The 19,270-nt window shown below is 46.6% G+C and overlaps 1 protein-coding gene across 1 annotated transcript in view; it reads right to left on the reverse strand.

The window, feature by feature from the left end:
• The window catches only part of LOC137361843 (solute carrier family 22 member 17-like), a gene marked incomplete at its 5' end in the record, with an annotated part of 358,561 nt that overhangs the window by 327,234 nt on the left and 12,057 nt on the right, over nt 1-19,270 (reverse strand). Inside the window, 2 exons of the mRNA XM_068026446.1 lie at nt 15,988-16,142; nt 16,889-16,992. Coding sequence (XP_067882547.1) covers nt 15,988-16,142; nt 16,889-16,992 — 259 coding nt within the window. The remainder of the gene's footprint in view (nt 1-15,987; nt 16,143-16,888; nt 16,993-19,270) is intronic.

Genomic DNA, 19,270 nt, shown 5'->3' on the forward strand with positions numbered 1-19,270 from the left:
TGGAATCTAATCGAGGGGTTCGGGGGGGTTTATATTTAGAATATAAGATACCCGGGGGTGAGTTACAGACTGGAATCTAATCGAGGGGTTCGGGGTGGTTTATATATAGAATAACAGATACCCGGGAGTGAGTTACAGACTGGAATCTAATCGAGGGGTTCGGGGGGGTTTATATATAGAATAACAGATACCCGGGAGTGAGTTACAGACTGGAATCTAATCGAGGGGTTCGGGGGGGTTTATATATAGAATAACAGATACCCGGGAGTGAGTTACAGACTGGAATCTAATCGAGGGGTTCGGGGTGGTTTATATATAGAATAACAGATACCCGGGAGTGAGTTACAGACTGGAATCTAATCGAGGGGTTCGGGGGGGTTTATATATAGAATAACAGATACCCGGGAGTGAGTTACAGACTGGAATCTAATCGAGGGGTTCGGGGGGGTTTATATTTAGAATATAAGATACCCGGGGGTGAGTTACAGACTGGAATCTAATCGAGGGGTTCGGGGGGGTTTATATATAGAATAACAGATACCCGGGAGTGAGTTACAGACTGGAATCTAATCGAGGGGTTCGGGGGGGTTTATATATAGAATAACAGATATGCGGGGGTGAGTTACAGACTGGAATCTAATCGAGGGGTTCGGGGGGTTTATATATAGAATAACAGATACCCGGGAGTGAGTTACAGACTGGAATCTAATCGAGGGGTTCGGGGGGTTTATATATAGAATAACAGGTACCCGGGAGTGAGTTACAGACTGGAATCTATTCGAGGTGTTCGGGGGGTTTATATATAGAATAACAGATACCCGGGAGTGAGTTACAGACTGGAATCTAATCGAGGGGTTCGGGGGGGTTTATATACAGAATAAGATACCCGGGAGTGAGTTACAGACTGGAATCTAATCGAGGGGTTCGGGGGGGTTTATATATAGAATAACAGATACCCGGGGGTGAGTTACAGACTGGAATCTAATCGAGGGGTTCGGGGGGTTTATATATAGAATAACAGGTACCCGGGAGTGAGTTACAGACTGGAATCTATTCGAGGTGTTCGGGGGGTTTATATATAGAATAACAGATACCCGGGAGTGAGTTACAGACTGGAATCTAATCGAGGGGTTCGGGGGGGTTTATATACAGAATAAGATACCCGGGAGTGAGTTACAGACTGGAATCTAATCGAGGGGTTCGGGGGGGTTTATATATAGAATAACAGATACCCGGGGGTGAGTTACAGACTGGAATCTAATCGAGGGGTTCGGGTGGTTTATATATAGAATAACAGGTACCCGGGAGTGAGTTACAGACTGGAATCTAATCGAGGGGTTCGGGGGGGTTTATATATAGAATAACAGATACCCGGGAGTGAGTTACAGACTGGAATCTATTCGAGGGGTTCGGGGGGGTTTATATACAGAATAAGATACCCGGGAGTGAGTTACAGACTGGAATCTAATCGAGGGGTTCGGGGGGGTTTATATATAGAATAACAGATACCCGGGAGTGAGTTACAGACTGGAATCTAATCGAGGGGTTCAGGGGTTTTATATATAGAATAACAGGTACCCGGGAGTGAGTTACAGACTGGAATCTAATCGAGGGGTTCGGGGGGGTTTATATACAGAATAAGATACCCGGGAGTGAGTTACAGACTGGAATCTAATCGAGGGGTTCGGGGGGGTTTATATATAGAATAACAGATACCCGGGGGTGAGTTACAGACTGGAATCTAATCGAGGGGTTCGGGGGGGTTTATATACAGAATAAGATACCCGGGAGTGAGTTACAGACTGGAATCTAATCGAGGGGTTCGGGGGGGTTTATATATAGAATAACAGATACCCGGGAGTGAGTTACAGACTGGAATCTAATCGAGGGGTTCGGGGAGTTTATATATAGAATAACAGATACCCTGGAGTGAGTTACAGACTGGAATCTAATCGAGGGGTTCGGGGGATTTATATATAGAATAACAGAGACCCGGGAGTGATTTACAGACTGGAATCTAATCGAGGGGTTCGGGGGGGTTTATATATAGAATAACAGATACCCGGGAGTGAGTTACAGACTGGAATCTAATCGAGGGGTTCGGGGGGGTTTATATATAGAATAACAGATACCCGGGAGTGAGTTACAGACTGGAATCTAATCGAGGGGTTCGGGGGGGTTTATATATAGAATAACAGATACCCGAGAGTGAGTTACAGACTGGAATCTAATTGAGGGGTTTGGGTGGTTTATATATAGAATAACAGATACCCGGGAGTGAGTTACAGACTGGAATCTAATCGAGGGGTTCGGGGTGGTTTATATATAGAATAACAGATACCCGGGAGTGAGTTACAGACTGGAATCTAATCGAGGGGTACGGGGTGGTTTATATATAGAATAACAGGTACCCGGGAGTGAGTTACAGACTGGAATCTAATCGAGGGGTTCGGGGGGGTTTATATATAGAATAACAGATACCCGGGAGTGAGTTTCAGACTGGAATCTAATCGAGGGGTTCCGGGGGTTTATATAGAGAATAACAGATACTAGGGAGTGAGTTTCAGACTGGAATCTAATCGAGGGGTTCCGGGGGTTTATATAGAGAATAACAGATACTAGGGAGTGAGTTACAGACTGGAATCTTAGCGAGGGGTTCGGGTGGTTTATCTAGAGAATAACAGATACCTGGGAGTGAGTTACAGACTGGAATCTAATCGAGGGGTTCGGGGGGGTTTATATATAGAATAACAGATACCCGAGAGTGAGTTACAGACTGGAATCTAATTGAGGGGTTTGGGTGGTTTATATATAGAATAACAGATACCCGGGAGTGAGTTACAGACTGGAATCTAATCGAGGGGTTCGGGGTGGTTTATATATAGAATAACAGGTACCCGGGAGTGAGTTACAGACTGGAATCTAATCGAGGGGTTCGGGTGGTTTATATATAGAATAACAGATACCCGGGAGTGAGTTTCAGACTGGAATCTAATCGAGGGGTTCCGGGGGTTTATATAGAGAATAACAGATACTAGGGAGTGAGTTTCAGACTGGAATCTAATCGAGGGGTTCCGGGGGTTTATATAGAGAATAACAGATACTAGGGAGTGAGTTACAGACTGGAATCTTAGCGAGGGGTTCGGGTGGTTTATCTAGAGAATAACAGATACCTGGGAGTGAGTTACAGACTGGAATCTAATCGAGGTTTTTGGGTGGTTTATATATAGAATAACAGATAAACGGGAGTGAGTCACAGACTGGAATCTAATCGAGGGGTTCGGGGGGTTTATATACAGAATAACAGATACCCGGGAGTGAGTTACAGACTGGAATCTAATCGAGGGGTTCAGGGGGTTTATATATAGAATAACAGATATCCGGGAGTGAGTTACAGACTGGAATCTAATCGAGGGGTTCGGGTGGTTTATACATAGAATAACATATACCCGGGAGTGAGTTACAGACTGGAATCTAATCGAGGGGTTCGGGGGGGTTTATATATAGAATAACAGATACCCGGAAGTGAGTTACAGACTGGAATCTAATCGAGAGGTTCGGGGTGGTTTATATATAGAATAACAGATACCCGGAAGTGAGTTACAGACTGGAATCTAATCGAGGGGTTCGGGGGGGTTTATATATAGAATAACAAATACCCGGGAGTGAGTTACAGACTGGAATCTAATCGAGGGGTTCGGGTGGTTTATTTCTAGAATAACATATACCCGGGAGTGAGTTACAGACTGGAATCTAATCGAGGGGTTCTGGGGGGTTTATATATAGAATAACAGATACCCGGGAGTGAGTTACAGACTGGAATCTAATCGAGGGGTTCGGGGGTGTTTATATATAGAATAACAGATACCCGGGGGTGAGTTACAGACTGGAATCTAATCGAGGGGTTCTGGGGGGTTTATATATAGAATAACAGATACCCGGGAGTGAGTTACAGACTGGAATCTAATCGAGGGGTTCGGGGGGGTTTATATATAGAATAACAGATACCCGGGGGTGAGTTACAGACTGGAATCTAATCGAGGGGTTCGGGGGGGTTTATATATAGAATAACAGATCCCCGGGAGTGAGTTACAGACTGGAATCTAATCGAGGGGTTCGGGTGGTTTATATATAGAATAACAGATACCCGGGAGTGAGTTACAGACTGGAATCTAATCGAGGGGTTCGGGGTGGTTTATATAGAGAATAACAGATACCCGGGAGTGAGTTACAGACTGGAATCTAATCGAGGGGTTCGGGGGGGTTTATATATAGAATAACAGATACCCGGGAGTGAGTTACAGACTGGAATCTAATCGAGGGGTTCGGGTGGTTTATATAGAGAATAACAGATACCCGGGAGTGAGTTACAGACTGGAATCTAATCGAGGGGTTCGGGTGGTTTATATATAGAATAACAGATACCCGGGAGTGAGTTACAGACTGGAATCTTATCGAGGGGTTCGGGTGGTTTATATAGAGAATAACAGATACCCGGGAGTGAGTTACAGACTGGAATCTTATCGAGGGGTTCGGGTGGTTTATATAGAGAATAACAGATACCCGGGAGTGAGTTACAGACTGGAATCTAATCGAGGGGTTCGGGTGGTTTATATATAGAATAACAGATACCCGGGAGTGAGTTACAGACTGGAATCTAATCGAGGGGTTCGGGGGGTTTATATATAGAATAACAGATACCCGGGAGTGAGTTACAGACTGGAATCTAATCGAGGGGTTCGGGGGTGTTTATATATAGAATAACAGATACCAGGGAGTGAGTTACAGACTGGAATCTAATCGAGGTGTTCGGGGGGTTTATATCTAGAATAACAGATACCCGGGAGTGAGTTACAGACTGGAATCTAATCGAGGGGTTCGGGGGGTTTATATATAGAATAACATATACCCGGGAGTTAGTTACAGACTGGAATCTAATCGAGGTGTTCGGGGTGGTTTATATATAGAATAACAAATACCCGGGAGTGAGTTACAGACTGGAATCTAATCGAGGGGTTCGGGTGGTTTATTTCTAGAATAACAGATACCCGGGAGTGAGTTACAGACTGGAATCTAATCGAGGGGTTCGGGGGGTTTATATATAGAATAACAGATATCCGGGAGTGAGTTACAGACTGGAATCTAATCGAGGGGTTCGGGTGGTTTATACATAGAATAACATATACCCGGGAGTGAGTTACAGACTGGAATCTAATCGAGGGGTTCGGGGGGGTTTATATATAGAATAACAGATACCCGGAAGTGATTTACAGACTGGAATCTAATCGAGAGGTTCGGGGTGGTTTATATATAGAATAACAGATACCCGGAAGTGAGTTACAGACTGGAATCTAATCGAGGGGTTCGGGGGGGTTTATATATAGAATAACAAATACCCGGGAGTGAGTTACAGACTGGAATCTAATCGAGGGGTTCGGGTGGTTTATTTCTAGAATAACATATACCCGGGAGTGAGTTACAGACTGGAATCTAATCGAGGGGTTCTGGGGGGTTTATATATAGAATAACAGATACCCGGGAGTGAGTTACAGACTGGAATCTAATCGAGGGGTTCGGGGGTGTTTATATATAGAATAACAGATACCCGGGGGTGAGTTACAGACTGGAATCTAATCGAGGGGTTCTGGGGGGTTTATATATAGAATAACAGATACCCGGGAGTGAGTTACAGACTGGAATCTAATCGAGGGGTTCGGGGGGGTTTATATATAGAATAACAGATACCCGGGGGTGAGTTACAGACTGGAATCTAATCGAGGGGTTCTGGGGGGTTTATATATAGAATAACAGATACCCGGGAGTGAGTTACAGACTGGAATCTAATCGAGGGGTTCGGGTGGTTTATATATGGAATAACAGATACCCGGGGGTGAGTTACAGACTGGAATCTAATCGAGGGGTTCTGGGGGGTTTATATATAGAATAACAGATACCCGGGAGTGAGTTACAGACTGGAATCTAATCGAGGGGTTCGGGGGGGTTTATATATAGAATAACAGATCCCCGGGAGTGAGTTACAGACTGGAATCTAATCGAGGGGTTCGGGTGGTTTATATATAGAATAACAGATACCCGGGAGTGAGTTACAGACTGGAATCTAATCGAGGGGTTCGGGGTGGTTTATATAGAGAATAACAGATACCCGGGAGTGAGTTACAGACTGGAATCTAATCGAGGGGTTCGGGTGGTTTATATATAGAATAACAGATACCCGGGAGTGAGTTACAGACTGGAATCGAATCGAGGGGTTCGGGTGGTTTATATAGAGAATAACAGATACCCGGGAGTGAGTTACAGACTGGAATCTAATCGAGGGGTTCGGGTGGTTTATATATAGAATAACAGATACCCGGGAGTGAGTTACAGACTGGAATCTTATCGAGGGGTTCGGGTGGTTTATATAGAGAATAACAGATACCCGGGAGTGAGTTACAGACTGGAATCTTATCGAGGGGTTCGGGTGGTTTATATAGAGAATAACAGATACCCGGGAGTGAGTTACAGACTGGAATCTAATCGAGGGGTTCGGGTGGTTTATATATAGAATAACAGATACCCGGGAGTGAGTTACAGACTGGAATCTAATCGAGGGGTTCGGGGGGTTTATATATAGAATAACAGATACCCGGGAGTGAGTTACAGACTGGAATCTAATCGAGGGGTTCGGGGTGGTTTATATAGAGAATAACAGATACCCGGGAGTGAGTTACAGACTGGAATCTAATCGAGGGGTTCGGGTGGTTTATATATAGAATAACAGATACCCGGGAGTGAGTTACAGACTGGAATCGAATCGAGGGGTTCGGGTGGTTTATATAGAGAATAACAGATACCCGGGAGTGAGTTACAGACTGGAATCTAATCGAGGGGTTCGGGTGGTTTATATATAGAATAACAGATACCCGGGAGTGAGTTACAGACTGGAATCTTATCGAGGGGTTCGGGTGGTTTATATAGAGAATAACAGATACCCGGGAGTGAGTTACAGACTGGAATCTTATCGAGGGGTTCGGGTGGTTTATATAGAGAATAACAGATACCCGGGAGCGAGTTACAGACTGGAATCTAATCGAGGGGTTCGGGTGGTTTATATATAGAATAACAGATACCCGGGAGTGAGTTACAGACTGGAATCTAATCGAGGGGTTCGGGGGGTTTATATATAGAATAACAGATACCCGGGAGTGAGTTACAGACTGGAATCTAATCGAGGGGTTCGGGGGTGTTTATATATAGAATAACAGATACCAGGGAGTGAGTTACAGACTGGAATCTAATCGAGGTGTTCGGGGGGTTTATATCTAGAATAACAGATACCCGGGAGTGAGTTACAGACTGGAATCTAATCGAGGGGTTCGGGGGGTTTATATATAGAATAACATATACCCGGGAGTTAGTTACAGACTGGAATCTAATCGAGGTGTTCGGGGTGGTTTATATATAGAATAACAGATACCCGGGAGTGAGTTACAGACTGGAATCTAATCGAGGGGTTCGGGGGGTTTATATATAGAATAACATATACCCGGGAGTTAGTTACAGACTGGAATCTAATCGAGGTGTTCGGGGTGGTTTATATATAGAATAACAGATACCCGGGAGTGAGTTACAGACTGGAATCTAATCGAGGGGTTCGGGGGGTTTATATATAGAATAACAGATACCCGGGAGTGAGTTACAGACTGGAATCTAATCGAGGGGTTCGGGGGTGTTTATATATAGAATAACAGATACCAGGGAGTGAGTTACAGACTGGAATCTAATCGAGGTGTTCGGGGGGTTTATATCTAGAATAACATATACCCGGGAGTTAGTTACAGACTGGAATCTAATCGAGGTGTTCGGGGTGGTTTATATATAGAATAACAGATACCCGGGAGTGAGTTACAGACTGGAATCTAATCGAGGGGTTCGGGGGGTTTATATATAGAATAACATATACCCGGGAGTTAGTTACAGACTGGAATCTAATCGAGGGGTTCGGGGGGTTTATATATAGAATAACAGATACCCGGGAGTGAGTTACAGACTGGAATCTAATCGAGGGGTTCGGGGGTGTTTATATATAGAATAACAGATACCAGGGAGTGAGTTACAGACTGGAATCTAATCGAGGGGTTCGGGGGTGTTTATATATAGAATAACAGATACCCGGGAGTGAGTTACAGACTGGAATCTAATCGAGGGGTTCGGGGGGTTTATATATAGAATAACATATACCCGGGAGTTAGTTACAGACTGGAATCTAATCGAGGTGTTCGGGGTGGTTTATATATAGAATAACAGATACCCGGGAGTGAGTTACAGACTGGAATCTAATCGAGGGGTTCGGGGGGTTTATATATAGAATAACAGATACCCGGGAGTGAGTTACAGACTGGAATCTAATCGAGGGGTTCGGGGGTGTTTATATATAGAATAACAGATACCAGGGAGTGAGTTACAGACTGGAATCTAATCGAGGTGTTCGGGGGGTTTATATCTAGAATAACAGATACCCGGGAGTGAGTTACAGACTGGAATCTAATCGAGGGGTTCGGGGGGTTTATATATAGAATAACATATACCCGGGAGTTAGTTACAGACTGGAATCTAATCGAGGTGTTCGGGGTGGTTTATATATAGAATAACAGATACCCGGGAGTGAGTTACAGACTGGAATCTAATCGAGGGGTTCGGGGGGTTTATATATAGAATAACAGATACCCGGGAGTGAGTTACAGACTGGAATCTAATCGAGTTGTTTGGGGGGGTTTATATATAGAATAACAGATACCCGGGAGTGAGTTACAGACTGGAATCTAATCGAGGGGTTCAGGGGGGTTTATATATAGAATAACAGATACCCGGGAGTGAGTTACAGACTGGAATCTAATCGAGGGGTTCGGTGGTTTATATATAGAATAACAGATACCCGGGAGTGAGTTACAGACTGGAATCTAATCGAGGGGTTCGGGTGGTTTATATATAGAATAACAGATACCCGGGAGTGAGTTACAGACTGGAATCTAATCGAGGGGTTCGGGGGGGTTTATATATAGAATAACAGATACCCGGGAGTGAGTTACAGACTGGAATCTAATCGAGGGGTTCGGGTGGTTTATATATAGAATAACAGATACCCGGGAGTGAGTTACAGACTGGAATCTAATCGAGGGGTTCGGGGGGTTTATATATAGAATAACAGATACCCGGGAGTGAGTTACAGACTGGGATCTAATCGAGGGGTTCGGGTGGTTTATATATAGAATAACAGATACCCGGGAGTGAGTTACAGACTGGAATCTAATCGAGGGGTTCGGGGGGTTTATATATAGAATAACAGATACCCGGGAGTGAGTTACAGACTGGTATCTAATCGAGGGGTTCGGGGGGGTTTATATATAGAATAACAGATACCCGGGAGTGAGTTACAGACTGGAATCTAATCGAGGGGTTCGGGGGGGTTTATATATAGAATAACAGATACCCGGGAGTGAGTTACAGACTGGAATCTAATCGAGGGGTTCGGGGGGGTTTATATATAGAATAACAGATACCCGGGAGTGAGTTACAGACTGGAATCTAATCGAGGGGTTCGGGTGATTTATATATAGAATAACAGATACCCGGGAGTGAGTTACAGACTGGAATCTAATCGAGGGGTTCGAGTGGTTTATATATAGAATAACAGATACCCGGGAGTGAGTTACAGACTGGAATCTAATCGAGGGGTTCGGGGGATTTATATATAGAATAACAGATACCCGGGAGTGAGTTACAGACTGGAGTCTAATCGAGGGGTTCGGGGGGGTTTATATATAGAATAACAGATACCCGGGAGTGAGTTACAGACTGGAATCTAATCGAGGGGTTCGGGTGGTTTATATATAGAATAACAGATACCCGGGAGTGAGTTACAGACTGGAATCTAATCGAGGGGTTCGAGGGGGTTTATATATAGAATAACAGATACCCGGGAGTGAGTTACAGACTGGAATCTAATCGAGGGGTTCGGGGGGTTTATATATAGAATAACAGATACCCGGGAGTGAGTTACAGACTGGTATCTAATCGAGGGGTTCGGGGGGGTTTATATATAGAATAACAGATACCCGGGAGTGAGTTACAGACTGGAATCTAATCGAGGGGTTCGGGGGGGTTTATATATAGAATAACAGATACCCGGGAGTGAGTTACAGACTGGAATCTAATCGAGGGGTTCAGGGGTTTATATATAGAATAACAGATACCCGGGAGTGAGTTACAGACTGGAATCTAATCGAGGGGTTCGGGGGATTTATATATAGAATAACAGATACCCGGGAGTGAGTTACAGACTGGAGTCTAATCGAGGGGTTCGGGGGGGTTTATATATAGAATAACAGATACCCGGGAGTGAGTTACAGACTGGAATCTAATCGAGGGGTTCGGGTGGTTTATATATAGAATAACAGATACCCGGGAGTGAGTTACAGACTGGAATCTAATCGAGGGGTTCGAGGGGGTTTATATATAGAATAACAGATACCCGGGAGTGAGTTACAGACTGGAATCTAATCGAGGGGTTCGGGGGGTTTATATATAGAATAACAGATACCCGGGAGTGAGTTACAGACTGGTATCTAATCGAGGGGTTCGGGGGGGTTTATATATAGAATAACAGATACCCGGGAGTGAGTTACAGACTGGAATCTAATCGAGGGGTTCGGGGGGGTTTATATATAGAATAACAGATACCCGGGAGTGAGTTACAGACTGGAATCTAATCGAGGGGTTCGGGGGGGTTTATATATAGAATAACAGATACCCGGGAGTGAGTTACAGACTGGAATCTAATCGAGGGGTTCGGGTGGTTTATATATAGAATAACAGATACCCGGGAGTGAGTTACAGACTGGAATCTAATCGAGGGGTTCGAGTGGTTTATATATAGAATAACAGATACCCGGGAGTGAGTTACAGACTGGAATCTAATCGAGGGGTTCGGAGGGGGTTTATATATAGAATAACAGATACCCGGGAGTGAGTTACAGACTGGAATCTAATCGAGGGGTTCGGGTGATTTATATATAGAATAACAGATACCCGGGAGTGAGTTACAGACTGGAATCTAATCGAGGGGTTCGGGGGGGTTTATATATAGAATAACAGATACCCGGGAGTGAGTTACAGACTGGAATCTAATCGAGGGGTTCGGGTGATTTATATATAGAATAACAGATACCCGGGAGTGAGTTACAGACTGGAATCTAATCGAGGGGTTCGGAGGGGGTTTATATATAGAATAACAGATACCCGGGAGTGAGTTACAGACTGGAATCTAATCGAGGGGTTCGGGGGGGTTTATATATAGAATAACAGATACCCGGGAGTGAGTTACAGACTGGAATCTAATCGAGTTGTTTGGGGGGGTTTATATATAGAATAACAGATACCCGGGAGTGAGTTACAGACTGGAATCTAATCGAGGGGTTCGGGTGATTTATATATAGAATAACAGATACCCGGGAGTGAGTTACAGACTGGAATCTAATCGAGGGGTTCGGAGGGGGTTTATATATAGAATAACAGATACCCGGGAGTGAGTTACAGACTGGAATCTAATCGAGGGGTTCGGGGGGGTTTATATATAGAATAACAGATACCCGGGAGTGAGTTACAGACTGGAATCTAATCGAGGGGTTCGGGGGGGTTTATATATAGAATAACAGATACCCGGGAGTGAGTTACAGACTGGAATCTAATCGAGGGGTTCGGGGGGGTTTATATATAGAATAACAGATACCCGGGAGTGAGTTACAGACTGGAATCTAATCGAGGGGTTCGGGTGGTTTATATATAGAATAACAGATACCCGGGAGTGAGTTACAGACTGGAATCTAATCGAGGGGTTCGAGTGGTTTATATATAGAATAACAGATACCCGGGAGTGAGTTACAGACTGGAATCTAATCGAGGGGTTCGGAGGGGGTTTATATATAGAATAACAGATACCCGGGAGTGAGTTACAGACTGGAATCTAATCGAGGGGTTCGGGTGATTTATATATAGAATAACAGATACCCGGGAGTGAGTTACAGACTGGAATCTAATCGAGGGGTTCGGAGGGGGTTTATATATAGAATAACAGATACCCGGGAGTGAGTTACAGACTGGAATCTAATCGAGGGGTTCGGGGGGGTTTATATATAGAATAACAGATACCCGGGAGTGAGTTACAGACTGGAATCTAATCGAGTTGTTTGGGGGGGTTTATATATAGAATAACAGATACCCGGGAGTGAGTTACAGACTGGAATCTAATCGAGGGGTTCGGGTGATTTATATATAGAATAACAGATACCCGGGAGTGAGTTACAGACTGGAATCTAATCGAGGGGTTCGGAGGGGGTTTATATATAGAATAACAGATACCCGGGAGTGAGTTACAGACTGGAATCTAATCGAGGGGCTCGGGGGGTTTATATATAGAATAACATATACCCGGGAGTGAGTTACAGACTGGAATCTAATCGAGGGGTTCGGAGGGGGTTTATATATAGAATAACAGATACCCGGGAGTGAGTTACAGACTGGAATCTAATCGAGGGGTTCGGAGGGGGTTTATATATAGAATAACAGATACCCGGGAGTGAGTTACAGACTGGAATCTAATCGAGGGGTTCGGAGGGGGTTTATATATAGAATAACAGATACCCGGGAGTGAGTTACAGACTGGAATCTAATCGAGGGGTTCGGGTGATTTATATATAGAATAACAGATACCCGGGAGTGAGTTACAGACTGGAATCTAATCGAGGGGTTCGGAGGGGGTTTATATATAGAATAACAGATACCCGGGAGTGAGTTACAGACTGGAATCTAATCGAGGGGTTCGGGGGGGTTTATATATAGAATAACAGATACCCGGGAGTGAGTTACAGACTGGAATCGAATCGAGGGGTTCGGGGGGTTTATATATAGAATAACAGATACCCGGGAGTGTGTTACAGACTGGAATCTAATCGAGGGATTCGGGGGGTTTATATATAGAATAACAGATACCCGGGAGTGAGTTACAGACTGGAATCTAATCGAGGGATTCTGGGGGGTTTATATATAGAATAACAGATACCCGGGAGTGAGTTACAGACTGGAATCTAATCGAGTTGTTTGGGGGGGTTTATATATAGAATAACAGATACCCGGGAGTGAGTTACAGACTGGAATCTAATCGAGGGGTTCGGGTGATTTATATATAGAATAACAGATACCCGGGAGTGAGTTACAGACTGGAATCTAATCGAGGGGTTCGGAGGGGGTTTATATATAGAATAACAGATACCCGGGAGTGAGTTACAGACTGGAATCTAATCGAGGGGTTCGGGTGATTTATATATAGAATAACAGATACCCGGGAGTGAGTTACAGACTGGAATCTAATCGAGGGGTTCGGAGGGGGTTTATATATAGAATAACAGATACCCGGGAGTGAGTTACAGACTGGAATCTAATCGAGGGGTTCGGGGGGGTTTATATATAGAATAACAGATACCCGGGAGTGAGTTACAGACTGGAATCTAATCGAGGGGTTCGGGGGGGTTTATATATAGAATAACAGATACCCGGGAGTGAGTTACAGACTGGAATCGAATCGAGGGGTTCGGGGGGTTTATATATAGAATAACAGATACCCGGGAGTGTGTTACAGACTGGAATCTAATCGAGGGATTCGGGGGGTTTATATATAGAATAACAGATACCCGGGAGTGAGTTACAGACTGGAATCTAATCGAGGGATTCTGGGGGGTTTATATATAGAATAACAGATACCCGGGAGTGAGTTACAGACTGGAATCTAATCGAGTTGTTTGGGGGGGTTTATATATAGAATAACAGATACCCGGGAGTGAGTTACAGACTGGAATCTAATCGAGGGGTTCGGGTGATTTATATATAGAATAACAGATACCCGGGAGTGAGTTACAGACTGGAATCTAATCGAGGGGTTCGGAGGGGGTTTATATATAGAATAACAGATACCCGGGAGTGAGTTACAGACTGGAATCTAATCGAGGGGTTCGGGTGATTTATATATAGAATAACAGATACCCGGGAGTGAGTTACAGACTGGAATCTAATCGAGGGGTTCGGAGGGGGTTTATATATAGAATAACAGATACCCGGGAGTGAGTTACAGACTGGAATCTAATCGAGGGGTTCGGGGGGTTTATATATAGAATAACAGATACCCGGGAGTGAGTTACAGACTGGAATCTAATCGAGGGGTTCGGAGGGGGTTTATATATAGAATAACAGATACCCGGGAGTGAGTTACAGACTGGAATCTAATCGAGGGGTTCGGGTGATTTATATATAGAATAACAGATACCCGGGAGTGAGTTACAGACTGGAATCTAATCGAGGGGTTCGGGTGATTTATATATAGAATAACAGATACCCGGGAGTGAGTTACAGACTGGAATCTAATCGAGGGGTTCGGGTGATTTATATATAGAATAACAGATACCCGGGAGTGAGTTACAGACTGGAATCTAATCGAGGGGTTCGGAGGGGGTTTATATATAGAATAACAGATACCCGGGAGTGAGTTACAGACTGGAATCTAATCGAGGGGTTCGGAGGGGGTTTATATATAGAATAACAGATACCCGGGAGTGAGTTACAGACTGGAATCTAATCGAGGGGTTCGGGTGATTTATATATAGAATAACAGATACCCGGGAGTGAGTTACAGACTGGAATCTAATCGAGGGGTTCGGAGGGGGTTTATATATAGAATAACAGATACCCGGGAGTGAGTTACAGACTGGAATCTAATCGAGGGGTTCGGGGGGTTTATATATAGAATAACAGATACCCGGGAGTGAGTTACAGACTGGAATCTAATCGAGGGGTTCGGAGGGGGTTTATATATAGAATAACAGATACCCGGGAGTGAGTTACAGACTGGAATCTAATCGAGGGGTTCGGGTGATTTATATATAGAATAACAGATACCCGGGAGTGAGTTACAGACTGGAATCTAATCGAGGGGTTCGGGTGATTTATATATAGAATAACAGATACCCGGGAGTGAGTTACAGACTGGAATCTAATCGAGGGGTTCGGGTGATTTATATATAGAATAACAGATACCCGGGAGTGAGTTACAGACTGGAATCTAATCGAGGGGTTCGGAGGGGGTTTATATATAGAATAACAGATACCCGGGAGTGAGTTACAGACTGGAATCTAATCGAGGGGTTCGGAGGGGGTTTATATATAGAATAACAGATACCCGGGAGTGAGTTACAGACTGGAATCTAATCGAGGGGTTCGGGTGATTTATATATAGAATAACAGATACCCGGGAGTGAGTTACAGACTGGAATCTAATCGAGGGGTTCGGGGGGTTTATATATAGAATAACAGATATCCGGGGGTGAGTTACAGACTGGAATCTAATCGAGGGGTTCGGGTGGTTTATATATAGAATAACAGATACCCGGGAGTGAGTTACAGACTGGAATCTAATCGAGGGGTTCGGAGGGGGTTTATATATAGAATAACAGATACCCGGGAGTGAGTTACAGACTGGAATCTAATCGAGGGGTTCGGGGTGGTTTATATATAGAATAACAGATACCCGGGAGTGAGTTACAGACTGGAATCTAATCGATGGGTTCGGGTGGTTTATATATAGAATAACAGATACCCGGGAGTGAGTTACAGACTGGAATCTAATCGAGGGGTTCGGGTGGTTTATATATAGAATAACAGATACCCGGGAGTGAGTTACAGACTGGAATCTAATCGAGGGGTTCGGGTGATTTATATATAGAATAACAGATACCCGGGAGTGAGTTACAGACTGGAATCTAATCGAGGGGTTCGGGGGGGTTTATACCTGGCCACTTGTGTGCTCCACCCACACTCACTCTCCTCCCTCGCTGCCTCCCTCTTCTTCCATCTCCCTCCACATCCCCGGCTCCCTTCACTTACTGATGAGGTAGAGTGTCAGAATGATGCCTGCGATAGAGCAGCCCTGGACGAAGCGAGCCAGGATGAAGGTAGCTGGGTTTGGGGACACGGTCACCAGTGTCCCGAAGAGGATGGATAGGGTCAGTGAGAGGATGAAGCTGTTCCTGCGTCCCAGCCTGCGGAGGGACGAGAGAGAGAGAGAGAGAAAGGTGTCAGTAGCATGTCTTACAGTGGTCACCCCCTCAAAGCTATTACTTGTCCCGCCTCCTTTTCAGGTTCAGTGAATCCTGAACCCCTTCCCTCTTCTGTGACTCTGCGAATCAGTCCAGTAACTTCAGAGGCATCACTGTCACATGTTTCCGGACACCGAACTGGATGCTCGACTGCTCAGGCATCGCAGAGACAGGCTTCCAGAAATTGAGCTGGAGATTCGACTGATGAGGCATCACCTTCCCAAGTTTTCAGAAGCTGAGATGGAAATTCGACTGCTGAGGCATCACAGTCGCACGTTAACTGAAAATAGAGACTTGTTGTCGAAGCTTTTCGTCGTTTCTTACATTATCCTGACAGTGGTTATTCTTGCGGTTTGTGTTGATGAGCGCAAGACGAAAAGCTTTGACAATGTGTCTCTATTCAGCAATACTCAAGTTCTGTACGACCAAACGACTATTCATCACAATATGACCAAGTCTGACAAAACGAGCCAGAAATTCAACTGCGCAGGCATCACAGTCAAACCACCTACCACCATGTTCCAACTCCCTGCCCCGTCATTGGACCACCAGCATCAGAGAGAGCAAGCAGCCAATTCAACCCTCTCTGATTGGGGCTGGGTATCAAAGCTAAGGAGGTCAGATTAATATCCACAGGGTGTCATTACTAGGTATTCAACAAGAGAAGGCTTCACTGGAAGATGACGTACCTGTCCGCTGAGTACCCCATCAGCAGATAACCTGTCAAACAGCCCAGAATTAAACAGACCTCTTCAACATAAATGGTCCAGGAAGAATCACAAACCAGGTCCCACTGCGGAGAGGGGAGAGAGGACGTCAGGACAGTCAACTGACACAAGCACCAGGTCAGGGATCAGCTGTGACTCAGGGCGAGCACTCCTGCATCTCAATGAAATCTTACAGTTTCAATTCCGACGTCAGTACACAAACAGAATAACTCCACGCACTGTCCAAGGGTCAGTACTGAGGGAGCGCCGCACTGTCAGAGGGTCAGTACTGAGGGAGCGCCGCACTGTCGGAGGGTCAGTACTGAGAGAGTGCCGCACTGTCAGAGGGTCAGTACTGAGGGAGCGCCGCACTGTCGGAGGGTCAGTACTGAGGGAGTGCCGCACTGTCAGAGGCTCAGTACTGAGGGAGTGCTGCACTGTCCGAGGGTCAGTACTGAGGGAGTGCCACACTGTCAGAGGGTCAGTATTGAGGGAGTGCTGCACTGTCCGAGGGTCAGTACTGAGGGAGCGCCGCACTGTCGGAGGGTCAGTACTGAGGGAGCGCCGCACTGTCAGAGGGTCAGTACTGAGAGAGTGCCGCACTGTCAGAGGGTCAGTACTGAGGGAGCGCCGCACTGTCGGAGGGTCAGTACTGAGAGAGTGCCGCACTGTCGGAGGGTCAGTACTGAGGGAGCGCCGCACTGTCGGAGGGTCAGTACTGAGAGAGTGCCGCACTGTCAGAGGGTCAGTACTGAGGGAGCGCCGCACTGTCGGAGGGTCAGTACTGAGGGAGTGCCGCACTGTCAGAGGCTCAGTACTGAGGGAGTGCTGCACTGTCCGAGGGTCAGTACTGAGGGAGTGCCACACTGTCAGAGGGTCAGTATTGAGGGAGTGCTGCACTGTCCGAGGGTCAGTACTGAGGGAGCGCCGCACTGTCGGAGGGTCAGTATTGAGGGAGTGCTGCACTGTCAGAGGGTCAGTACTGAGGGAGTGCCGCACTGTCAGAGGGTCAGTACTGAGGGAGTGCTGCACTATCCGAAGGTCAGTACTGAGGGAGTGCCGCACTGTCGAAGGGTCAGTACTGAGGGAGTACCGCACTGTCGGAGGGTCAGTACTGAGGGAGAGCTGCACTGTCAGAGGGTCAGTACTGAGAGAGTGCCGCACTGTCGGAGGGTCAGTACTGAGGGAGTGCCGCACTGTCGGAGGGTCAGTACTGAGGGAGTGCCGCACTGTCGGAGGGTCAGTACTGAGGGAGTGCCGCACTGTCCGAAGGTCAGTACTGAGGGAGCGCCACACTGTCCGAGGGTCAGTACTGAGGGAGCGCCGCACTGTCCGAGGGTCAGTACTGAGGGGAGTGCCGCACTGTCAGAGGGTCAGTACTGAGGGAATGCCGCACTGTCGGGGGGGTCAGTACTGAGGGAGTGCTGCACTGTCAGAGGGTCAGTACTGAAGGAGTGCTGCACTGTCGGTGGGTCAGTACTGAGGGAGTGCTGCACTGTCGGAGGGTCAGTACTGAGGGAGTGCTGCACTGTCGGAGGGTCAGTACTGAGGGAGTGCTGCACTGTCGGAGGGTCAGTACTGAGGGAGTGCTGCACTGTCCGAGGGTCAGTACTGAGGGAGTGGGGGGGTCAGTACTGAGGGAGTGAGGGGGACAGTTCTGAGGGAGTGGGGGGTCAGTACTGAGGGAATGGGGGGTCAGTACTGAGGAAGTGGGGGGGACAGTACTGAGGGAGTGAGGAGGTCAGTACTGAGGGAGTGGGGGGGTCAGTACTGAGGGAGTGGGGGGGGGGGTCAGTACTGAGGGAGTGAGGGGGTCAGTACTGAGGGAGTGGGGGAGGGTCAGTACTGAGGGAGTGGGGGGGTCAGTACTGAGGGAGTGAGGGGGTCAGTACTCAGGGAGTGAGGGGGTCAGTACTGAGGGAGTGGGGGGGGGGGTCAGTACTGAGGGAGTGGGGGGGGTCAGTACTGAGGGAGTGGGGGGGGACAGCACTGAGGGAGTGAGGGGGTCAGTACTGAGGGAGTGGGGGGGGGGTCAGTACTGAGGGAGTGGGGGGGTCAGTACTGAGGGAATGGGGGGGTCAGTACTGAGGGAATGGGGGCTCAGTACTGAGGGAGTGGGGGGGTCAGTACTGAGGGAGTGGGGGGGGTCAGTACTCAGGGAGTTGGGGGGGTCAGTACTGAGGGAGTGAGGGGGTCAGTACTGAGGGAGTGGGGGGGTCAGTACTGAGGCAGTTAGGGGGGTCAGTACTGAGGGAGTGGGGGGGGTCAGTACTGCGGGAGTGGGGGGGGTCAGTACTGCGGGAGTGGGGGGGTCAGTACTGAGGGAGGGGGGGGGGTCAGTACTCATGGAGTGAGGGGGTCAGT

Source organism: Heterodontus francisci, unplaced genomic scaffold (genome assembly GCF_036365525.1).
Source record: "Heterodontus francisci isolate sHetFra1 unplaced genomic scaffold, sHetFra1.hap1 HAP1_SCAFFOLD_813, whole genome shotgun sequence".
Classification (NCBI taxonomy): domain Eukaryota; kingdom Metazoa; phylum Chordata; class Chondrichthyes; order Heterodontiformes; family Heterodontidae; genus Heterodontus; species Heterodontus francisci.